Source organism: Anomaloglossus baeobatrachus, chromosome 2 (assembly GCF_048569485.1).
Source record: "Anomaloglossus baeobatrachus isolate aAnoBae1 chromosome 2, aAnoBae1.hap1, whole genome shotgun sequence".
NCBI lineage: Eukaryota > Metazoa > Chordata > Amphibia > Anura > Aromobatidae > Anomaloglossus > Anomaloglossus baeobatrachus.
Genome location: NC_134354.1, coordinates 29,121,625 through 29,146,468, shown reverse-complemented (window position 1 = coordinate 29,146,468; position 24,844 = coordinate 29,121,625). Strand labels below are relative to the sequence as shown.

The window sequence follows — 24,844 nt, the reverse complement described above, 5'->3', positions numbered from 1 at the left end:
CCGAAACTCTGGAGAGTCTCCAGCGCCACGTTCAGGCTGTGTTGGCATGCCTCTTGAGAGGGTGCCTTGACAAGTAGATCGTCCAAGTAAGGGATCACAGAGTGACCCTGAGAGTGCAGGACTGCTCCCACTGCTGCCATGAACTTGGTGAAAAGCCGTGGGGCTGTCGCCAGACCGAAGGGCAGGGCTACGAACTGAAGATGCACGTCTTCAATAACGAATCGTAGCCAACACCGGTGCTCTGGAGCAATCGGCACGTGGAGACAAGCATCCTGATGTCTATTGACGCTAGGAAATCTCCTTGAGACATTGAGGCAATGACGGAGCGGAGGGATTCCATCCGGAACCGCCTGGTTTTCACGTGCTTGTTGAGCAGGTTTAGGTCCAAAACGGAACGGAAAGAGCCGTCGTTTTTTGGTACCACAACCAGATTGGAGTAAAAACCGTACCTTGTTCCTGAGGAGGAACAGGGATTACCACTCCTTCTGCCTGCAGAAGAGCATCGGCTCGGTCGGGAGGTGAGGAAGTTCTGAAGATCTAGTCGGAGGACGAGAACAGAACTCTATCCTGTACACGTGAGACAAAATGTCTCTCACCCACCGGTCTTTGACCTGTGGCAGCTAAATGTCGCCAAGGCGGGAGAGTCTGCCACCGACCGCGGATGCGGAGAGAGAGGGCTGAACGTCATGAGGAAACCGCCTTGGTAGCGGTTCCTCCGGCTGCCTTCCTTGGGCGTGATTGAGCCTGTCAGGAATCTGCGCTTCTCTGAGCCTTTTGAGTCCTTTTGGACGAGGACAATTGGGACCTGCCCGAGCCTGGGAAGGACCGAAACCTCGACTGTCCCTTCCTCTGTTGGGTGTTGTTTGATCTGGGCTGGTGTAAGGAAGAGTCCTTACCTTTGGACTGTTTAATGATTTCATCCAATCGCTCACCAAACAGTCTGTCACCAGATAATGCAAACTGGTTAAGCACTTTTTTGGAAGCAGAATCTGCTTTCCATTCCCTCAACCACAAGGCTCTGCGTAAAACCACGGAGTTGGCGGACGCCACTGACGTACGGCTCGTAGAGTGCAGGACAGCATTAACAGCGTAAGTCGCAATGCAGACATTGCGAGGTTAAGGACGCCTTCTGCGGCACAGATGTACATGTGACAGTGTCCACGTGCGCAAGACCAGCTGAAATAGCTTGGAATGCCCATACGGCTGCGAATGCCGGAGCAACCGACACGCCGATAGCTTCATAGACAGAATTCAACCAGAGGACCATCTGTCTGTCCATGGCATCTTTAAGTGAAGTCCCATCTTCCACTGCAACTATGGATCTAGCCGCAAGCCTGGAGATTGGGGGATCCACCTTTGGACACTGGGTCCAGCGCTTGACCACGTCAGGGAGAAAAAAGGATAACGTGTATCCTTAATACGATTGGTGGAACACTTATCTGGATAAGTGTGGTGTTTCCGGATTGCTTCTCTGAAGTCAGAGTGGCCAGAAAAGTACTCAATATACGCTTGAGATACTGAAAAGGGATTTCTCCTGCTGTGAAGCTGACTCCTCCACCGGAGGAGCTGAGGGAGAAATATCCAACATTCCATTGATGGACGCTAGAGGATCATTCACTATGGCGTCACCATCCGGTGTATCCGGATTGAGAGCGGTCTCAGGATCAGAGGCCTGATCAGCTACGTCTGCCTCATCATACAGAGAGTCCTGCTGGGACCCTAACCAGTGATGAAGCCGAGTGCCGCTCCCAGCGAGCTCGCTTAGGCTGTCTGGGACTGTCGTCCGTGTCAGAGCCTGCGCCCTGGGATGCATGGGACCCCCCCGGAGCATTGATTTGTTCCAAATGAGGGCGGCCAGGGAGCATTGTATCAACATTGTCCATGGTCCGTCTGGACTGCAGAGTCTCTAAGATGTTAGTCACAGTCACAGACAATCTTATCAGCCGAAACTGCAACTCCGTCCCTGTCCCTGGACAGGGTTCACAGGTGGTTCCTTTGGCCACCTCTAGCAGAGACCCCGGCTGACCAAGTGCTACAGGGGAGCATTGCACACAATGGGGACAGTGGAACCTGCCGTGTGGAACAGTATCACGTGCAGTACAAGCAGCATAGAAAGCCTGTGCCTTGGCACCCTTGCTTTTTTGCTGCTGTTGTCTAGCCATCTAGAAGTATATAGCCAAGAATAGCGACCGTACAGTGCAATGTATAGCATACAAGCAGAAAGTACAAATGAACACTTCAGCACATGCAGTACAAGCAGCATAGAAAGCCTGTGCCTTAGCACCCTTGCTTTTTTGCTGCTGTTGTCCAGCCATCTAGGAGTATATAGCCAAGAATAGCGACCGTACAGTGCAGTGTATAGCATACCAGCATAAAGTACAAATGAACACTTCAGCACATGCAATACAAGCAGCCTAGAAAGCTTGTGCCTTAGCACCCTTGCTTTTTGCTGCTGTAGTCTAGCCATCTAGGCATAAAGTACAAATGGCATTAGTGGGGTCAGCACTTCAGGTGCTGCTTACCGCCCGCACAAAAGCGGGTGTGTGGTCGCCCGAATCCTGTGACTGGTTGCCCAGAGCTTGTCTCCCTTCACCAGCCCAGACTGCGTGCAGGAATGGCTGCCGGCGTCTTGTGAAGAGGGGCGGGCCGTGGGCGTGCCCCAGACAAGAGCGGGAAACTGGCGTCCCTCTGTGTCCAGTGAAGGGGGCTGGAGAATGCAAAGCAGACTCCAGCTCTCGGCGCTGACTTTCTGTACAGCGTCCCGCCCCTCCCCTGACTGGCAGGGCTGGGGGCGGGAACGAAGCGAAAACTAGGCCGCAAAGCCGGGGACTCGAGTAATAAGCGCGGCCGTCCTATGTGCACGGCCAGCGCGGAAGTCCCCGGCGCACCACAAGTCCCAGCCGCGCCACAGTGTAAAACACCCCGCAGCGGCCGGCGCGGCAGTTTCTAACACATAAATTCACTCAGCTAAGCTGCAGTGAATAATAGCACAAGCGCTTCGCGCTGTTGTCCCCGGCGCACTAGCACTCCCAGCAATGCTGGTGTGTGTGTGCGCAATGTGTACGGGGACACAGAGTACCTTAATGTAGCAGGGCCCTGTCCCTGACGATACCCAGCTCCATATCCAGCAGGTTCTCCGGGTCTGTGGATGGAGCCCGGTCTCAGTGCCTGGAGACCGGTAAGATCCCACTTCACCCAGAGCCCTGAGGGGGGATGGGGAAGGAAAACAGCATGTGGGCTCCAGCCTCCGTACCCGCAATGGGTACCTCAACCTTAACAAACACCGCCGACAAAAGTGGGGTGAGAAGGGAGCATGCTGGGGGCCCCATATGGGCCCACTTTTCTTCCAACCGACATAGTCAGCAGCTGCTGCTGACTAAAAACAGTGGAGCTATGCGTGGATGTCTGACCTCCTTCGCACAAAGCATGAAAACTGAAGCAGCCCGTGATCCCACGGGGGGTGTATATGCAGAAGGGGAGGGGCCTTACACTTTTTAGTGTAATACTTTGTGTGGCCTCCGGAGGCAGTAGCTATACACCCAATCGTCTGGGTCTCCCAATGGAGCGCCGAAGAAAATAATTTATATTATATTATTATATATATTATTATTATTGATATATATATCAATGATAATAATATAATTGTTGATATATATATATATATATATATATATATATATATATAACAATTATATTATTATTATTGATATATAATATAATAATCAATAATATAATTATTGAGATATATATATATATATATATATATATATATATATATATATATATATATTTATTTATTATTTATTTCAAGAACGGCTGCAAATTTTAATAATCAGTAAAATGCAAAACTTCTTGAATTTCCAAGAACTATGTCAATTTGCAAAAAATGGAAAAAAAACACAATAAAAAAAAAAATACCTCTTCAAAACGCATAGTAGACAGCATACATAAGTGTATGGAAAGCAACAATCACGAGAACGGGGGGAGGGGGGGGGGGTGTTCCCAGTGTGAGTGGATCCGTGGTGCACATTGGTGACCACCGCTCTGTTCACATGATAATCACTGTAAAGCACTACAGAATATGTTGGCGCTACATAAGCAATGCATACAGTAATAATAATAATGTGCTCACACAGACTGAGCAGAGCCATGGTCACACACAGGGGGCACAGGACCGGACGGCCCCCCGGTGCTCATACATTTATCACATAACCTGTGTGTACATGATATATACTGGTGGGGTTCTCCTGGTGTGAGGGGAGCGGTGGCGGCGTCCTACCTCGGGGTGCTTGCGTCTCAGGTGGCGGCTCATGGAGGCGCGGGTGGAGACCTTGGTTCCACACAGATGACAGCTCTGAGCCTCCACCTTGTCGTGCGTGAGCTGCACGTGTTTCTGGAGCATGTACTCAGTGACGTACTTCTTGTCGCAGACGGCGCAGGTCCACTGCTTCCCCACTGCATCAGGAGAAAAAGGAAGACAGCGGATCCGGGCACATTACAGAGAGCGAGTCTATATATACACAGGGGGCGTAAGAATGCACCGACCCCGGACCGCGGAGGAAGAGCAGCGCAACCAGCGCAGGCACAGCTCAACAATATATACTTACCAGTATGGACCAGCTTATGGGTCTCCATCGTGTTCTTCTCACTGAAGGTTTTCCCACACAACTCACACATGAAGTCCTTGATACCTAAAAAAAAAACAAAAACAAAATTAGAAGAAGATTTCATGCAAGAGGCTCAGAATACAAAGCAATCCAACAGGGAACATCCCACAAGACCTGCCGCCTACCGGGAACATCCCACAAGACCTGCCGCCTACCGGGAACATCCCACAAGACCTGCCGCCTACCGGGAACATCCCACAAGACCTGCCGCCTACCGGGAACATCCCACAAGACCTGCCGCCTACCGGGGACATCCCACAAGACCTGCCGCCTACCGGGGACACCCCACAAGACCTGCCGCCTACCGGGGACACCCCACAAGACCTGCCGCCTACCGGGGACACCCCACAAGACCTGCCGCCTACCGGGGACACCCCACAAGACCTGCCGCCTACCGGGGACACCCCACAAGACCTGCCGCCTACCGGGGACACCCCACAAGACCTGCCGCCTACCGGGGACACCCCACAAGACCTGCCGCCTACCGGGGACACCCCACAAGACCTGCCGCCTACCGGGGACACCCCACAAGACCCGCCGCATACCGGGGACATCCTACAAGGCCCGCCGCATACAGGGAACATCCTACAAGACCCACCGCATACAGGGAACATCCTACAAGACCCACCGCATACCGGGAACATCCTACAAGATCCGCCGCATACCGGGAACACCAAGGATTTGGAGATGCTCTGACCCAGTCCTTGTCTCAGTCATCAGATTCTTACACTCGCACATTTCTCCGGCTTCCAATAGATTAACCACGACAACCTACTGATCGCTGGCAGCTAATCTTTCCGGTCACTGACAGGTAACCCGCGCTCTCTCCTCACCTGTGTGCCGCTTGTAATGCTTCAGCATGTTCACCTTCTGTGCAAACTTGCGGTGGCACTCGAGGCACTCGTACTCTTTGATCCCCTTGTGCAGCTTCATGTGATGCCGCAGCGCGTGCTTCGTCTTCATCCCTGAGGAGAGAAGGGGTTTGTGTTATGATTCGGTAGCCGTGGAAGATTACAAAAACCTCCCATTAGTGAAAAAACACCAAGACATAGGAGTAGTTGGAACCTGGGCTGACTGCAATCCTCTAACTAATAGACTACACTAGAAGTTGCCGTAGAGCGTTCCTAAACACCTATACGCCTCGTCACAGCCTGAGAAACTAGCTACGCCTCACACAATGAAATGAGGAAAGCTATCTTGCCTCAGAGCAGTCCCCAAAAGAGTAGGTAGCCCCCCACATACAAATATTACGGTGATATAGGAAAACACAATACTCAGATAGGAAATATAGATTAAGCAAAGGGGAGGCCCAACTAACTAGATACAAAGGAAATGAACTGATTGTGGTCCGTACAAAAATCCCTGCAGAAAAAAATACCAATCTCCTGATAGTAAAAATGGTCTTTGAGGTCGAACAACCTCACCCCCACTATATCAGGTACGCCTGTCAATAATGGGAGAACAAAATACCAAAAAGAACACAAATACAAAAGTGCAAATAATCAAGTTAGACAGGGATAAAATCCCTTTTCTTGCAGCAGAGCTAGCAAAGGGGAACACAAGAGAACTTCACCTGCAAGAAAACAGATGCAAAACACACCCAAGAAAAACAAACACCCTAAGATGTAAACCAGGAAGCAAGGAAAAGAAGGGAATTTTGTTTACTTACCGTAAATTCCTTTTCTTCTAGCAAGTAAACAAAATTCCCTTCTTTGTCGCTCCATTGGGAGACCCAGACAATTGGGACGTCCAAAAGCAGTCCCTGGGTGGGTAAAAGAATACCTCAATAAAAGAGCCGAAAACGACCCCTTCCTACAGGTGGGCAACCGCCGCCTGAAGGACTCGCCTACCTAGACTGGCATCTGCCGAAGCATAGGTATGCACTTGATAGTGTTTTGTGAAGGTGTGCAGACTAGACCAGGTAGCTGCCTGACACACCTGCTGAGCCGTAGCCCGGTGTCGCAATGCCCAGGACGCACCCACGGCTCTGGTAGAATGGGCTTTCAGCCCCGAAGGAAGAGGAAGCCCCGAAGAACGGTAGGCTTCAAGAATCGGTTCCTTGATCCACCGAGCCAAGGTTGACTTGGAAGCCTGCGAACCCTTACGCTGGCCAGCGACCAGGACAAAGAGCGCATCTGAACGGCGCAGGGGCGCCGTGCGAGACACGTAGAGCCGGAGTGCTCTCACTAGATCTAATGAATGCAAATACTTTTCACACTGGTGAACTGGATGAGGGCAAAATGACGGTAAGGAGATATCTTGATTGAGATGAAAAGGAGATACCACCTTAGGGAGAAACTCCGGAACAGGACGCAGAACCACCTTATCCTGGTGAAAAACCAGGAAAGGGGATTTGCATGACAGCGCTGCAAGCTCCGACACTCTTCGGAGTGAGGTAATTGAGATAAACCCGACGACGCTAGGAGCCAGGACTCAATGGCCACACAGTCAGGTTGAGGGCCGCAGAATTCAGATGGAAAAACGGCCCTTGTGACAGCAGGTCTGTGCGGTCTGGAAGCGCCCACGGCTGACCCACCGTGAGATGCCACAGATCCGGGTACCACGACCGCCTCGGCCAATCTGGAGCGACGAGAATGGCGCGACGACAGTCGGATCTGATCTTGCGTAACACTCTGGGCAACATCGCCAGAGGAGGAAACACATAAGGGAGTCGAAACTGCGACCAATCCTGAACTAACGCGTCCGCCGCCAGAGCTCTGTGATCTTGAGACCGTGCCATGAAGGCCGGGACCTTGTTGTTGTGCCGTGACGCCATGAGATCGACGTCCGGCGTTCCCCAGCGGCGACAGATCTCTCGAAACACGTCTGGGTGAAGAGACCATTCCCCCGCATCCATGCCCTGACGACTGAGAAAATCTGCTTCCCAGTTTTCTATGCCCAGGATGTGAACTGCGGAGATGGTGGAGGCTGTGGCTTCCACCCACAGCAGAATCCGCCGGACTTCCTGGAAGGCTTGACGGCTGCGCGTGCCTCCCTGGTGGTTGATGTACGCGACCGCCGTGGTGTTGTCCGACTGTATGCGGATCTGCCTGCCCTCCAGCCACCGATGGAAGGCTATTAAGGCTAGATACACTGCCCTTATCTCCAGAACATTGATCTGAAGAGAAGACTCTATCGGAGTCCAGGTTCCCTGAGCCCTGTGGTGGAGAAAAAACGCTCCCCACCCTGACAGGCTCGCGTCCGTCGTGACCACAGCCCAGGATGGGGGCAGGAAGGATTTTCCCTGCGATAGAGAAGTGGGAAGAAGCCACCACTGAAGAGAGGTTTTGGCTGCAAGGGAAAGAGAGACGTTCCTGTCGAGGGACGTCGACCCCCTGTCCCATTTGCGGAGAATGTCCCATTGGAGTGGGCGCAGATGGAACTGCGCGAAGGGCACTGCCTCCATCGCTGCCACCATCTTCCCCAGGAAGTGCATGAGGCGCCTCAAGGGGTGTGACTGACCCCGAAGAAGAGATTGCACCCCTGTCTGCAGCGAAAGCTGTTTGTCCAGCGGTAGCTTGACTACCGCTGAGTGAGTATGAAACTCCATCCCGAGGTAAGTCAGTGATTGGGTCGGTGTCAACTTGGACTTTGGGAAGTTGATGAGCCACCCGAACTGCTGGAGAGTCGCCAGAGCGACGGTCAGGCTGTGTTGACACGCCACCCGGGAGGGTGCCCTGACTAGGAGATCGTCTAAGTAAGGGATCACCGAGTGGCCCTGAGAGTGCAGGACCGCCACAACGGATGCCATGACCTTGGTGAAGACCCGTGGGGCTGTCGCCAGGCCGAAAGGCAGTGCCACGAACTGAAGGTGTTCGTCCCCGATGGCGAAACGCAGGAAGCGTTGATGTTCGGGTGCGATCGGCACATGGAGATAAGCATCCTTGATGTCGATTGATGCTAGGAAGTCTCCTTGTGACATCGAAGCGATGACAGAGCGGAGAGATTCCATCCGAAACCTTCTGGTGCTCACATGCCTGTTGAGCAGTTTGAGGTCCAGAACGGGACGGAATGATCCGTCCTTCTTTGGCACCACAAACAAGTTGGAGTAGAAGCCGTGACCATGTTCCTGAGGGGGAACGGGAATCACCACTCCTTCTTTCTTCAGAACGCCCACAGCCTGAAAAAGTGCGCCGGCCCGAGATGGGGGCGGAGAGGTTCTGAAGAAACGAGTCGGAGGACGAGAGCTGAACTCTATCCTGTAACCGTGAGACAGAATGTCTCTCACCCATCGGTCTTGGACATGTGGCCACCAGGCGTCGCAAAAGCGGGAGAGCCTGCCACCGACCGAGGATGCAGTTCGGGGAGGCCGAAAGTCATGAGGAGGCCGCCTTGGAGGCAGTGCCTCCGGCGGTTTTTTGGGGGCGTGACTTAGATCGCCACGCATAGGAGTTCCTCTGGCCTTTCTCTGGCCTGTTGGACGAGGAGGATTGGGACTTGGCTGAGGGCCGAAAGGACCGAAACCTCGGTTGTATTTTCCGTTGCTGAGGTCTCTTCGGTTTTGACTGGGGTAAGGACGAGTCCTTTCCCTTGGATTCCTTAATAATTTCATCCAATTGTTCGCCAAACAATCGGTCGCCAGAAAACGGCAAACCGGTTAAGAACTTCTTGGAAGCAGAGTCTGCCTTCCATTCGCGTAGCCACATGGCCCTGCGGACTGCCACCGAATTAGCGGATGCCACCGCTGTACGGCTAGCAGAGTCCAGGATGGCGTTCATGGCGTAGGACGAAAAAGCCGACGCCTGAGAAGTCAAAGACGCAACTTGCGGAGCAGAGGTACGTGTGACCGCATTAATCTCAGACAGACAAGCTGAGATAGCTTGGAGTGCCCACACGGCTGCAAAGGCCGGGGCAAAAGACGCGCCTGTGGCTTCATAGATGGATTTCACCAGGAGCTCTATCTGCCTGTCAGTGGCATCCTTGAGCGATGAGCCATCTGCAACCGAAACTATAGATCTAGCCGCCAATCTAGAGACTGGAGGATCCACCTTGGGACATTGAGCCCAACCCTTAACTACGTCAGAGGGGAAGGGGTAACGTGTGTCATTAAGGCGCTTAGTAAAGCGCTTGTCCGGGACCGCTCTGGGCTTCTGGACAGCATCTCTGAAGTTAGAGTGATCGAAAAACGCACTCCGTGTACGTTTTGGAAACCTAAACTGGTGTTTCTCCTGCTGCGAAGCCGACTCCTCTATAGGTGGAGGTGGGGGAGAAAGATCTAGCACCTGGTTGACGGACGATATAAGATCATTTACTAAGGCGTCCCCCTCAGGTGTATCAAGATTGAGGGCAACGTCAGGGTCAGAGCCCTGAGCTGCGACGTCCGCCTCGTCCTCCAGAGAGTCCTCAAGCTGAGACCCCGAGCAGCGTGAGGAAGTCGGGGAAAAGAGAATTTTGTTACTTACCGTAAATTCTTTTTCTTATAGTTCCGTCATGGGAGACCCAGACCATGGGTGTATAGCTACTGCCTCCGGAGGACACACAAAGTACTACACTCAAAACGTGTAGCTCCTCCCTCCTAGCATATACACCCCCTGCTAGCCAGTCCTAGCCAGTTTAGTGCAAAAGCTGAAGGAGGACATCCACCCACAAGAAGAGACAAAGTAAAACCCGGAAGAACCGGAACCTCTGTCTACAACAACAACAGCCGGTGAAGACACACGGAACAAGAAACCTGCCAACAGGCAATAGGGAGGGTGCTGGGTCTCCCATGACGGAACTATAAGAAAAAGAATTTACGGTAAGTAACAAAGAAGGGAATTTTGTTACTTACCGTAAATTCCTTTTCTTCTAGCTCTTATTGGGAGACCCAGACGATTGGTGTATAGCACTGCCTCCGGAGGCCACACAAAGCAATTACACTAAAAAGTGTAAGGCCCCTCCCCTTCTGGCTATACACCCCCAGTGGGATCACTGGCTCACCAGTTTTAGTGCAAAAGCAAGAAGGAGGAAAGCCAATAACTGGTTTAAACAAATTCTCTCCGAGTAACATCGGAGAACTGAAAACCGTTCAACATGAACAACATGTGTACCCGCAAACAAACCAACAATCCCGAAGGACAACAGGGCGGGTGCTGGGTCTCCCAATAAGAGCTAGAAGAAAAGGAATTTACGGTAAGTAACAAAATTCCCTTCTTCTTCGGCGCTCTATTGGGAGACCCAGACGATTGGGACGTCCAAAAGCTGTCCCTGGGTGGGTAAAGAAATACCTCATGTTAGAGCTGCAAGACAGCCCTCCCCTACGGGGAGGCAACTGCCGCCTGCAGGACTCTTCTACCTAGGCTGGCGTCCGCCGAAGCATAGGTATGCACCTGATAATGTTTGGTGAAAGTGTGCAGACTCGACCAGGTAGCTGCCTGGCACACCTGTTGAGCCGTAGCCTGGTGTCGTAATGCCCAGGATGCACCCACGGCTCTGGTAGAATGGGCCTTCAGCCCTGATGGAACCGGAAGCCCAGCAGAACGGTAGGCTTCAAGAATTGGTTCTTTGATCCATCGAGCCAGGGTGGCTTTAGAAGCCTGCGACCCTTTGCGCTTACCAGCGACAAGGACAAAGAGTGCATCCGAACGGCGCAAGGGCGCCGTGCGGGAAATGTAGATTCTGAGTGCTCTCACCAGATCTAACAAATGTAAATCCTTCTCATACCGATGAACTGCATGAGGACAAAACGAAGGCAAAGAGATATCCTGATTAAGATGAAAAGAGGATACCACCTTCGGGAGAAACTCCTGAATAGGACGCAGCACAACCTTGTCCTGGTGGAAGACCAGGAAGGGAGCCTTGGATGATAGTGCTGCCAGCTCAGACACTCTCCGAAGAGATGTGATCGCTACCAGAAAAGCCACTTTCTGTGATAGTCTAGAAAGTGAAACCTCCTTCAGAGGCTCGAAGGGCGGCTTCTGGAGGGCAACTAGTACCCTGTTCAGATCCCATGGATCTAACGGCCGCTTGTACGGGGGTACGATATGGCAAACCCCCTGTAGGAACGTGCGCACCTTAGGAAGGCGTGCCAAACGCCTCTGAAAAAAGACGGATAGCGCCGAGACCTGACCTTTAAGGGAGCCGAGCGACAAACCTTTTTCTAACCCAGATTGCAGGAAAGAAAGAAAGGTAGGCAATGCAAATGGCCAGGGAGACACTCCCTGAGCAGAGCACCAGGATAAAAATATCCTCCACGTTCTGTGGTAGATCTTAGCAGACGTGGGCTTCCTAGCCTGTCTCATGGTGGCAACGACCCCTTGGGACAATCCTGAAGACGTTAGGATCCAGGACTCAATGGCCACACAGTCAGGTTCAGGGCCGCAGAATTCCGATGGAAAAACGGCCCTTGGTACAGTAAGTCTGGTCGGTCTGGGAGTGCCCACAGTTGGCCGACCGTGAGCTGCCACAGATCCGGATACCACGCCCTCCTCGGCCAGTCTGGGGCGACAAGTATGACGCGGCTGCAATCGGATCTGATCTTGCGTAGCACTCTGGGCAGGAGTGCCAGAGGTGGAAACACATAAGGGAGCCGGAACTGCGACCAATCTTGCACTAGGGCGTCTGCCGCCAGCGCTCTTTGATCGCGAGACCGTGCCATGAAGGTTGGGACCTTGTTGTTGTGCCGTGACGCCATTAGGTCGACGTCCGGCACCCCCCAGCGGCGACAGATTTCCTGAAACACGTCTGGGTGAAGGGACCATTCCCCTGCGTCCATGCCCTGGCGACTGAGGAAGTCTGCTTCCCAGTTTTCTACGCCGGGGATGTGAACTACGGATATGGTGGAGGCCGTGGCTTCCACCCACATCAGAATCCGCCGGACTTCCTGGAAGGCTTGCCGACTGCGTGTCCCCCCTTGGTGGTTGATGTATGCCACCGCTGTGGAGTTGTCCGACTGAATTCGGATCTGCCTTCCTTCCAGCCACTGCTGGAAGGCTAGTAGGGCAAGATACACTGCTCTGATTTCCAGAACATTGATCTGAAGGGTGGACTCCTGCTGAGACCACGTACCCTGAGCCCTGTGGTGGAGAAAGACTGCTCCCCACCCTGACAGACTCGCATCTGTCGTGACCACCGCCCAAGACGGTGGTAGGAAGGATCTTCCCTGTGATAATGAGGTGGGAAGAAGCCACCACTGCAGAGAGTCTTTGGCCGTCTGGGAAAGGGAGACCTTCCTGTCCAGGGATGTTGACTTCCCGTCCCATTGGCGGAGAATGTCCCATTGAAGTGGACGCAGATGAAACTGCGCAAACGGAACCGCCTCTATTGCCGCCACCATCTTCCCGAGGAAGTGCATGAGGCGTCTTAAGGAGTGCGGCTGACTTTGAAGGAGAGCCTGCACCCCAGTCTGTAGAGACCGCTGCTTGTCCAGCGGAAGCTTCACTATCGCTGAGAGAGTATGAAACTCCATGCCAAGATACGTTAGTGATTGGGTCGGTGACAGATTTGACTTTGGGAAGTTGATGATCCACCCGAACGCCTGGAGAGTCTCCAGTGCAACATTCAGGCTGAGTCGGCATGCCTCTTGAGAGGGTGCCTTGACCAGTAGATCGTCCAAGTAAGGGATCACAGAGTGTCCGTGAGAGTGCAAGACTGCTACCACTGCCGCCATGATCTTGGTGAACACCCGAGGGGCTGTCGCCAGACCAAATGGCAGAGCTACGAACTGAAGATGGTCGTCTCCTATCACGAAGCGTAGAAAGCATTGGTGCTCTGTAGCAATCGGCACGTGGAGATAAGCATCCTTGATGTCTATTGATGCTAGGAAATCTCCTTGAGACATAGAGGCAATGACTGAGCGGAGGGATTCCATCCGGAACCGCCTGGCGTTCACATGCTTGTTGAGCAGTTTTAGGTCCAGAACAGGACGGAAGGAGCCGTCCTTTTTTGGAACCACAAAGAGATTGGAGTAAAATCCTCGCCCCCGTTCGAGAGGGGGGACAGGGATCACGACTCCTTCTGCTCTTAGAGAGTCCACCGCCTGCAGCAGGGCATCTGCTCGGTTGGGGTGTGGGGAGGTTCTGAAGAACCGAAGTGGAGGCCGAGAACTGAACTCGATTCTGTACCCGCGAGACAGAATGTCTGTTACCCACCGGTCTTTGACCTGAGACAGCCAAATGTCGCAAAAGCGGGAGAGCCTGCCACCGACCGAGGATGCGGAGGGAGGAGGCCGAAAGTCATGAGGTAGCCGCTTTGGAAGCGGTTCCTCCATTTGCTTTCCTGGGGCGTGAGTGAGCCCGCCAGGAATCTGAGTTCCCTTGTTCTTTCTGAGTCCTTTTGGACGAGGAGAATTGGGCCTTGCCCGAGCCTCGAAAGGACCGAAACCTCGACTGCCACTTTTTCTGTTGAGGTTTACTTGCTCTGGGCTGTGGTAAGGAAGAGTCCTTACCCTTGGACTGTTTTATGATTTCAGCCAATGGCTCACCAAACAGTCTGTCTCTAGATAATGGCAAGCTGGTTAAGCATTTTTTGGAACCAGCATCTGCTTTCCAGTCCTTTAACCACAAGGCTCTGCGCAAAACCACAGAATTGGCGGACGCCATAGCGGTACGGCTCGTAGATTCTAGGACAGCATTGATAGCATAGGTCGCAAACGCAGACATTTGCGAAGTTAGGGACGCCACTTGCGGCACTGCTGGATGTATGAAAGCATCCACCTGTGCTAAACCAGCTGAAATAGCTTGGAGTGCCCACACGGCCGCGAATGCTGGAGCAAACGACGCGCCGATAGATTCATAGACAGATTTCAACCAAAGGTCCATCTGTCTGTCGTTGGCATCTTTAAGTGAAGCGCCATCCTCTACTGCGACTATGGATCTAGCCGCAAGCTTGGAAATTGGGGGATCCACCTTTGGACACTGGGTCCAGCGTTTGGCCACCTCAGAGGGAAAAGGATAACGGGTATCCTTAGAACGTTTAGAGAAACGCTTGTCTGGATGAGCGTCGTGTTTCTGGATCGATTCTCTGAAATCAGAGTGGTCCAAAAAAGCACTTAATTTACGCTTGGGATATAGGAAATGGAACTTCTCCTGCTGTGCAGCTGCCTCCTCTGCAGAAGGGGCTGGGGGAGAAATATCCAACAGCCTATTAATTGCCGATATAAGGTCATTAACCATGGCGTCACCATCAGGGGCATCCAGATTGAGAGGGGCCTCAGGATTAGAATCCTGGTCACCGTCCTCAGTCTCATCACAGAGACTCTTGTCGCTGAGACCCTGAACAGTGTGAAGACGTGGAGGGTCTTTCCCAGCGAGCTCGCTTAGGCTGCCTGGGACTGTCATCTGAGTCAGAGACTTCAGCCTGTGATGCTTGAGACCCCCCTGAAGTACGGATTAGTTCCAACTGAGGGGGACCGGAGAGCATAGACACAGCAGTGTCCATGGCCTGAGCAACTGGCCTGGACTGCAAGGTCTCCAGGATTTTTGCCATAGTCACAGACATTTTATCAGCAAAAACTGCAAAGTCTGTCCCCGTCACCGGGGCAGGGTTCACAGGCGTCTCAGCCTGGGCTACCACCACATTAGGCTCTGGCTGACGAAGTGCCACTGGGACTGAACATTGCATACAATGTGAGTCTTTGGAGCCTGCCGGTAGATCAGCCCCACATGCAGTACAAACAGTGTACACAGCCTGTGCCTTGGCACCCTTGCGTTTTGCGGATGACATGTTGCTGCCTCCTCAGAGCAGTACAGGGTGTCCAGCCAAGAAGCGACCTTACAGTGCAAATATATATATATATGGTACCAAGAAAAAAGTACACTAATATATCACTGAGGCACAAGTGGGGCCAGCACTAAGTGCAGCTTACCGCCCGCTTAGGAGCGGGTGTGTGGTCGCCGAAATCCCTTTAGTCTGGGTCTCCCAGAGCCTGCTGCCTTTCCCCAGCCAGACCGCATGTGTAATGGCTGCCGGCGTCCTTGTGGAGAGGGGGGGCGGGCCCTGGGTGTATACAGACGAAAAGCGGGAAGCCTGCTTCCCACTGTGCCTAGTGAGAGGGCTGGAGCATGTAAATAAAGCTCCAGCCCTCGGCGCTGCCTATTGAGCAGCGTCTCTCCCCTACCCTGATTGACAGGGTGGGGGCGGGAACGAAGCGGCGCTAGGCCGCAGAAGCCGGGGGCTAAAGTTAGAAGCGCCGCCGCCGTAAAAGCGCGGTCGGCGCAAAGTCCCCGGCGCACCACAAGTCGCAGCTGCGCCGCCGCTCCAGTAGCGGTCGGCGCAGTAGTTCCCAACATGTAACGTCACTCAGCAAAGCTGCAGTGACCTAACCCCAGCGCACAGCGCTACTGTCCCCGGCGCACTATAACGCTCAGCAAGCCTTGAGAGTGTCCGTGCCTGCCGGGGACACAGAGTACCTGAAAGTTGCAGGGCCTTGTCCCTGAACGGCACTCCCGCTCCAAATCCAGCAGGTTCTCTGGGTCTGTGGATGGAGCCCGGCCCCAGGGCTTGGGGGCCGGCAAGATCCCACTTCCACAGAGCCCTCCAGGGGATGTGGAAGGAAAACAGCATGTGGGCTCCAGCCTCTGTACCAGCAATAGGTACCTCAACCTTACAAGCACCACCGCGGGTGAGAAGGGAGCATGCTGGGGGCCCCATATGGGCCCTCTTTTCTTCCATCCGATATAGCCAGCAGCTACTGCTGACTACAAACAGTGGAGCTATGCGTGGATGTCTGACCTCCTTCGCACAAAGCAGAAAACTGGAGAGCCAGTGATCCCACTGGGGGTGTATAGCCAGAAGGGGAGGGGCCTTACACTTTTTAGTGTAATTGCTTTGTGTGGCCTCCGGAGGCAGTGCTATACACCAATCGTCTGGGTCTCCCAATAGAGCGCCGAAGAAATTCTCTTTTTCTTTAACGTTCCTATGGGAGACCCAGACCATGGGACGTTCTAAAGCAGTCCATGGGTGGGAATAAACAGACAACTGAGAAGCAGGCGAAACCTAACTTCACAAATGGGCGACAGACGCCTGAAAGATGCGTCTGCCCAAGCCCGCGTCTGCCAAAGCATGAGCATGCCTTGGGTAGTGCTTCGAAAAAGTATGCAGACTAATTCGAGCTGCAGTCTGACAGACCTACTGAGCCGTAGCCTGGTGCTTGAAAGCCCAAAAGGCACCGACAGGTCTGATCAAGTGTGCCCTGATCCCTGGCGGGGAAGGCACTAGAGTACACTTGTAGGCATCGGAAATGGCCGACCTAAGCCAACGAACCAGGGTCGGCTTAGATGCCGAGAGACCGCTACGCTGACTAGCGGTCAGCACCAGAGAGAGGTGCACCGCCTAATAACGGCGGTGCGAGACACATAGATCCGGAGCGCCCGCACCAGATCCAGGATATGCAACGCTTCTTCAAAGCGATGAACAGGAGCCGGACAAAGGGAAGGCAGGAAAATTGCCCCGGATAAGGTGGAAGCAGTAACCACCTTAGGGAAAAAAGTCCGGAGTCGGACGGAGACCACCTTGTCTTGATGCAAAAAGACCAAAAAAAGGGGGTGACTCCGAAGAGAGTGCAGCCAAAACTCTCTGGCGGGAAATTATGGCCACTAGAAGAAGGGAATTTTGTTTACTTACCGTAAATTCCTTTTCTTCTAGCTCCAATTGGGAGACCCAGACAATTGGGTGTATAGCTTCTACCTCCGGAGGCCACACAAAGTATTACACTAAAAGTGTAAAGCCCCTCCCCTTCAGCCTATACACCCCCCGTACTGCTACGGGCTCATCAGTTTTGGTGCAAAAGCCAGAAGGAGGAAAAAATTATAAACTGGTTTAAAGTAAATTCAATCCGAAGGAATATCGGAGAACTGAAACCATTTAACATGAACAACATGTCTATACAAAAAACAGGGGCGGGTGCTGGGTCTCCCAATTGGAGCTAGAAGAAAAGGAATTTACGGTAAGTAAACAAAGAAGGGAATTTTGTTTACTTACCGTAAATTCCTTTTCTTCTAGCTCCAATTGGGAGACCCAGACAATTGGGTGTATAGCTACTGCCTCCGGAGGCCACACAAAGTATTACACTTAAAAGTGTAAGGCCCCTCCCCTTCTGGCTATACACCCCCCCGTGGGATCACGGGCTCCTCAGTTTTAGTGCAAAAGCAAGAAGGAGGAAAGCCAATAACTGTTTTAAATACAAATTCAACCCGAGAAACAGCCTCGGAGAACTGAACTGTTCAACATGAACAACATGTGCACCCGAAAAAAAACAAACTTCCTAAGAAAACAGGGCGGGTGCTGGGTCTCCCAATTGGAGCTAGAAGAAAAGGAATTTACGGTAAGTAAACAAAATTCCCTTCTTCTTTGTCGCTCCTAATTGGGAGACCCAGACAATTGGGACGTCCAAAAGCAGTCCCTGGGTGGGTAAAAGAATACCTCGTGATAGGGCCGTCAAACAGCCCTTTCCTACAGGTGAGCCACCGCCGCCTGAAGGACTTGTCTACCTAGGCCGGCATCCGCCGAAGCGTAGGTATGCACCTGATAATGCTTGGTAAAAGTGTGCAGACTCGACCAGGTAGCCGCCTGGCACACCTGCTGAGCCGTAGCCTGGTGCCGTAATGCCCAGGACGCACCCACGGCTCTGGTAGAATGGGCCTTCAGTCCTGATGGAATCGGAAGCCCAGCCGAACGGTAGGTGTGAAGAATTGGTTCCTTGATCCACCGCGCAAGGGTGGATTTGGAAGCTTGCGACCCTTTACGCTGACCAGCGACAAGGACAAAGAGTGCATCCGAGCGGCGCAGAGACGCCGTGCGGGAAATGTAGATCCTGAGTGCTCTCACCAGATCCAATAAATGCAAACCCTTTTCAAATTGGTGAACTGGATGCGGACACAAAGACGGTAAAGTGATATCTTGATTGAGATGAAAGGAAGATACCACCTTGGGAAGAAATTCTGGAATTGGACGCAGAACTACCTTGTCCTGGTGAAACACCAGGAATGGAGATCTGCATGATAACGCCGCCAGCTCGGACACTCTCCGAAGAGACGTGACCGCCACTAGAAAGGCCACTTTCTGTGAAAGACGAGAAAGGGAAACCTCCTTCATAGGCTCGAAAGGCGGCTTCTGGAGAGCAATTAGAACCTTGTTCAGGTCCCAGGACTCCAACGGCCGCTTGTAAGGGGGGACGATATGACAAACCCCTTGCAGGAACGTGCGTACCTGAGGAAGTCGCGCCAGGCGTTTCTGAAAAAATACGGATAGCGCGGAGACTTGACCTTTAAGGGAGCCAAGCGACAAACCTTTTTCCAACCCAGACTGCAGGAAGGAAAGAAAAGTAGGCAATGCAAAAGGCCAGGGAGAAACTCCCTGAGCAGAGCACCAAGATAGGAATATCCTCCACGTCCTGTGGTAGATCTTGGCGGAGGATGGCTTCCTAGCCTGTCTCATGGTGGCAACCACTTCATGAGATAAACCTGAGGCCGCTAGGATCCAGGACTCAATGGCCACACAGTCAGGTTCAGGGCCGCATAATTCAGATGGAAAAATGGCCCTTGAGACAGCAAGTCTGGACGGTCTGGTAGTGCCCACGGATGGCCTACCGTGAGGTGCCACAGATCCGGGTACCACGACCTCCTTGGCCAGTCTGGAGCGACGAGAATGGCGCGGCGGCAGTCGGACCTGATTTTGCGGAGCACTCTGGGCAACAATGCCAGAGGTGGGAACACATACGGTAGCCGGAACTGCGACCAATCTTGAACTAAGGCGTCTGCCGCCAGAGCTCGGTGATCGTGAGACCGTGCCATGAAAACCGGGACTTTGTTGTTGTGCCGTGACGCCATCAGGTCGACGTCCGGCATCCCCCAGCGGCGACAGATCTCCTGAAACACGTCCGGGTGAAGGGACCATTCCCCTGCGTCCATGCCCTGGCGACTGAGAAAGTCTGCTTCCCAGTTTTCTACGCCTGGGATGTGAACTGCGGATATGGTGGATGCCGTGTGTTCCACCCACGTCAGAATCCGCCGGACTTCCTGGAAGGCTTGCCGACTGCGTGTTCCCCCTTGGTGGTTGATGTATGCCACCGCTGTGGAGTTGTCCGACTGAATTCGGATCTGCTTGCCTTCCAGCCACTGTTGGAAGGCTTGTAGGGCAAGATAGACTGCTCTGATTTCCAGAACATTGATCTGAAGGGTGGACTCTTTCCGAGTCCACGTACCTTGAGCCCTGTGGTGGAGAAACACTGCTCCCCACCCTGATAGACTCGCATCTGTCGTGACCACCGCCCAGGATGGGGGTAGGAATGACTTTCCTTTTGACAATGAGGTGGGAAGAAGCCACCACCGGAGAGAATCCTTGGCTGCCTGAGAGAGGGAGACCTCCCTGTCGAGGGACGTCGACTTCCCGTCCCATTGGCGGAGAATGTCCCATTGTAATGGACGCAGATGAAACTGCGCAAAAGGAACTGCTTCCATTGCTGCTACCATCTTCCCTAGGAAGTGCATGAGGCGCCTCAAGGGGTGCGACTGGCCCTGCAGGAGAGATTGCACCCCTGTCTGTAGCGAGCACTGTTTGTCCAGTGGAAGCTTCACTATCGCTGAGAGAGTATGAAACTCCATGCCAAGATATATTAGTGATTGGGTCGGGGTTAGATTTGACTTTGAAAAGTTGATGATCCACCCGAAACGCTGGAGAGTCTTCAGTGCCACGTTCAGGCTGTGTTGGCATGCCTCTTGAGAGGGTGCCTTGATAAGTAGATCGTCTAAATACGGGATCACAGAGTGACCTTGCGAGTGCAGGACTGCTACTACTGCTGCCATGACCTTGGTGAAGACCCGAGGGGCTGTCGCCAGCCCGAAAGGTAGAGCTACGAACTGCAGGTGTTCGCTTCCTATAACGAAGCGTAGAAAACGCTGATGCTCTGGCGCAATCGGCACGTGGAGATAAGCATCCTTGATGTCTATTGATGCTAGGAAATCTCCTTGAGACATTGAGGCGATAACGGAGCGGAGAGATTCCATCCGGAACCTCCTGGTTTTTACGTGTTTGTTGAGCAGCTTTAGATCCAGGACGGGACGGAACGACCCGTCTTTATTTGGCACCACAAACAAATTTGAGTAAAAACCGTGGCCTTGTTCCTGAAGAGGAACGGAAGTCACCACTCCTTCCGCCTTTAGAGCGGACACCGCTTGCAGCAGAGCATCGGCTCGGTCGGGCGGTGGAGAAGTTCTGAAGAAACGAGTTGGAGGACGAGAGCTGAACCCTATCCTGTACCCGTGAGACAGAATGTCTCTCACCCAACGGTCTTTGACCTGTGACAGCCAAATGTCGCCAAAGCGGGAGAGCCTGCCACCGACCGAGGATGCGGAGAGAGGAGACTGAAAGTCATGAGGAAGCCGTCTTGGTAACGGTTCTTCCGGCTGGCTTTTTTGGGCGTGATTGAGTCCGCCAAGAATCTGAGCTCCTCTGATCCTTTTGAGGCCTTTTGGACGAGTAGAATTGGGACCTGCCTGAGCCTCGAAAGGACCGAAAACCAGACTGTCCCCTCCTCTGTTGGGGTTTGTTTTGTCTGGGTTGCGGTAAGGATGAATCCTTACCCTTGGAGTGTTTAATGATTTCATCCAAACGCTCACCAAACAATCGGTCACGAGAAAAAGGCAAACTGGTTAAGCACTTCTTGGAAGAAGAATCTGCCTTCCATTCTCTCAACCACAGGGCTCTGCGTAAAACCACGGAGTTGGCTGACGCCACCGCCGTACGGCTCGTAGAGTCTAGGACAGCATTAATCGCGTAAGACGCGAATGCAGACATTTGAGAGGTCAATGGTGCCACCTGCGGAGCAGATGTACGTGTGACCGTGTCGACCTGTGTAAGGCCAGCTGAAATAGCTTGGAGTGCCCATACGGCTGCGAATGCTGGCGCCAACGACGCTCCAATAGCTTCATAGATGGATTTTAACCAGAGCTCCATCTGTCTGTCAGTGGCATCTTTAAGTGCCGCCCCATCTTCCACTGCAACTAGAGATCTGGCTGCAAGCCTGGAGATTGGAGGGTCCACCTTGGGACACTGTGTCCAGCCCTTGACCACGTCAGGGGGAAAAGGATAGCGCGTATCTTTAAGCCGTTTGGAGAAACGCTTATCTGGATAAGCGTGATGTTTCTGGATTGCGTCTCTAAAGTCAGAGTGGTCCAGAAAAGTGCTTAATTTACGCTTGGGATACCTGAAATGGAATTTCTCCTGCTGTGAAGCTGCCTCCTCCGCAGGAGGAGCTGGTGGAGAAATATCTAACATCTTATTGATGGACGCTATAAGATCATTCACTATGGCGTCACCATCCGGGGTATCTAGATTGAGAGCGGCCCCAGTATCAGAATCCTGATCAGTTACATCCGCCTCATCACACAGAGAGTCGTCCCGCTGGGACCCTGACCAGTGTGATGAAGTTGAGGGTCGCTCATAGCGAGCCCGCTTAGGTTGTCTGGGACTGTCGTCCGAGTCAGAGCCGTCACCCTGGGGTGCAGTGACACCCCCGGAGCTAGGAAGTGTTCCAGCTGAGGGGGACCAGGGGGCAATGAATCAACAGTGCCCATGGTCTGAGTTACTGGTCTAGACTGCAATGTTTCAAGAATTTTAGACATAGTCATAGACAATCTGTCAGCAAAAGCAGCAAACTCCGTCCCTGTCACCTGGACAGCATTCACAGGTGGTTCTCCCTGGGTCACCTCTAGCAGAGGCCCCGGCTGAGCAATTGCCACAGGGGAGCACTGCACACAATGGGGGTCAGTGGAACCTGCCGGTAGAGCAGCCCCACATGCGGTACAGGCAGCATATAAAGTCCGTGCCTTGGCACTTTTGCTTTTTGCGGACGACATGCTGTTGTCTCCTTGAGAAATCTAAGGAGGGTATATAGCAGAAATCACCAGCGACCGTACAGTGTAAAGTATTGCCAGCACAAAATACAAAGTACACTATGGCACAAGTGGGGGAGAGCCCTTGAGGGCTGCTTACCGCCCGCTGAAAAGCGGGTGTGAGGTCGTAGAATCCCTTGTCTGGGTCTCCCAGCCTCCCCTCTGCAGCTCAGCGTGCAGGCAGGAATGGCTGCCGGCGTCCTGTGAAGAGGGGCGGACCGTGGGCGTGCCACAAACAAAAGTGCGGGAAACTGCGTCCCACTGTGCCTAGTGTAAGGGCTGGAGTATGTAAAACAGACTCCAGCTCTTAGCGCTGCTGGTCTGTACAGCGTCCCGCCCTCCTCCTGACTGGCAGGTCTGGGGGCGGGAACGATACGAACTAGGCCGCAAAAGCCGGGGACTGTAGTAATCTAGCGCGGCCGTCATATATGCACGGCCAGCGCGGAAGTCCCCGGCGCACCACAAATCCCAGCCGCGACGCAGTAAACACTGATCCCAGCGGCTGGATCGGCCGATCGTACTAAGTCTCCTCACTCAGCAGAGCTGTAGTGAGTAACGGCACAAGCGCAGCAGCGCTGTTTACCCCGGCGCACTAACACACCCAGCAATGCTGCAGTGTGCGTGCGGTAAGCACGGGGACACGGAGTACCTTAATGAAGCAGGGTCCTGTCCCTGAGGAAACTCCGCTCCGTATCCAGCAGGTCCTCCAGGGGCTGTGGATGGAGCACGGTCTCAGTGCCCGGAGACCGGTAAAGTCCCACTTCACCCAGAGCCCTAATGGGGATGGGGAAGGAATCAGCATGTGGGCTCCAGCCTCCGTACCCGCAATGGGTACCTCAACCTTAACAAACACCGCCGACCGCAAGTGGGGTGAGAAGGGAGCATGCTGGGGGCCCTAGTATGGGCCCTCTTTTCTTCCATCCGACATAGTCAGCAGCTGCTGCTGACTAAACAGTGGAGCTATGCGTGGATGTCTGACCTCCTTCGCACAAAGCATAAAACTGAGGAGCCCGTGATCCCACGGGGGGGTGTATAGCCAGAAGGGGAGGGGCCTTACACTTTTAAGTGTAATACTTTGTGTGGCCTCCGGAGGCAGTAGCTATACACCCAATTGTCTGGGTCTCCCAATTAGGAGCGACAAAGAAATTCCCTTCTTCTTTGTCGCTCCTAATTGGGAGACCCAGACAATTGGGACGTCCAAAAGCAGTCCCTGGGTGGGTAAATAATACCTCATAATAGAGCCGTAACGGCTCCGTCCTACAGGTGGGCAACTGCCGCCTGAAGGACTCGCCTACCTAGGCTGGCATCTGCCGAAGCATAGGTATGCATCTGATAGTGTTTCGTGAAAGTGTGCAGGCTCGACCAGGTAGCTGCCTGACACATCTGCTGAGCCGTAGCCTGGTGTCGCAAGGCCCAGGACGCTCCCACGGCCCTGGTAGAATGGGCCTTCAGTCCTGAGGGAACCGGAAGCCCCGAGGAACGGTAAGCTTCGAGAATTGGTTCCTTGATCCACCGAGCCAGGGTTGATTTGGAAGCTTGTGTCCCTTTACGCTGGCCAGCGACAAGGACAAAGAGAGCATCGGAGCGGCGCAGGGGCGCCGTACGAGAAATGTAGAGTCTGAGTGCTCTCACCAGATCTAACAAGTGAAAATCCTTTTCACATTGGTGAACTGGATGAGGACAAAACGAGGGTAAGGAGATGTCCTGATTGAGATGAAAAGTGGGCAAGGCAAATGGCCAGGGAGAAAACGCCTGAGCAGAGCACCACGACAGGAATATTTTCCACGTCCTGTGGTAGATCTTGGCGGACGTTGGTTTCCTAGCCTGTCTCATAGTGGCAATGACCTCTTGAGATAATCCTGAAGACGCTAGGATCCAGGACTCAATGGCCACACAGTCAGGTTGAGGGCCGCAGAATTCAGATGGAAAAACGGCCCTTGAGACAGCAAATCTGGTCGGTCTGGCAGTGCCCACGGTTGGCCGACCGTGAGATGCCACAGATCCGGGTACCACGACCTCCTCGGCCAGTCTTTAGCGACGAGGATGGCGCGGCGGCAGTCGGCTCTTATCTTGCGTAACACTCTGGGCAACAGAGCCAGAGGAAGAAACACATAAGGAAGCTGAAACTGCGACCAATCCTGAACTAAGGCGTCTGCCGCCAGAGCTCTGTGATCTTGAGATCGAGCCATGAATGTTGGGACCTTGTTGTTGTGCCGTGACGCCATTAGGTCGACGTCCGGCATCCCCCAGCGGCAACAGATCTCCTGAAACACGTCCGGGTGAAGGGACCATTCCCCTGCGTCCATGCCCTGGCGACTGAGAAAGTCTGCTTCCCAGTTTTCTACGCCCGGGATGTGAACTGCGGATATG

At 53.2% G+C, this 24,844-nt stretch overlaps 1 protein-coding gene across 1 annotated transcript in view; it reads right to left on the bottom strand.

The window, feature by feature from the left end:
* PRDM15 (PR/SET domain 15) overlaps positions 1–24,844 on the bottom strand; it is a 178,289-nt gene that overhangs the window by 56,897 nt on the left and 96,548 nt on the right. Inside the window, exons 20-22 of the mRNA XM_075333299.1 lie at positions 5,501–5,632; positions 4,608–4,691; positions 4,280–4,455 (exon numbers count right to left, since the gene is read on the bottom strand). Of these exons, the coding sequence (XP_075189414.1) occupies positions 4,280–4,455; positions 4,608–4,691; positions 5,501–5,632 (392 nt within the window). The remainder of the gene's footprint in view (positions 1–4,279; positions 4,456–4,607; positions 4,692–5,500; positions 5,633–24,844) is intronic.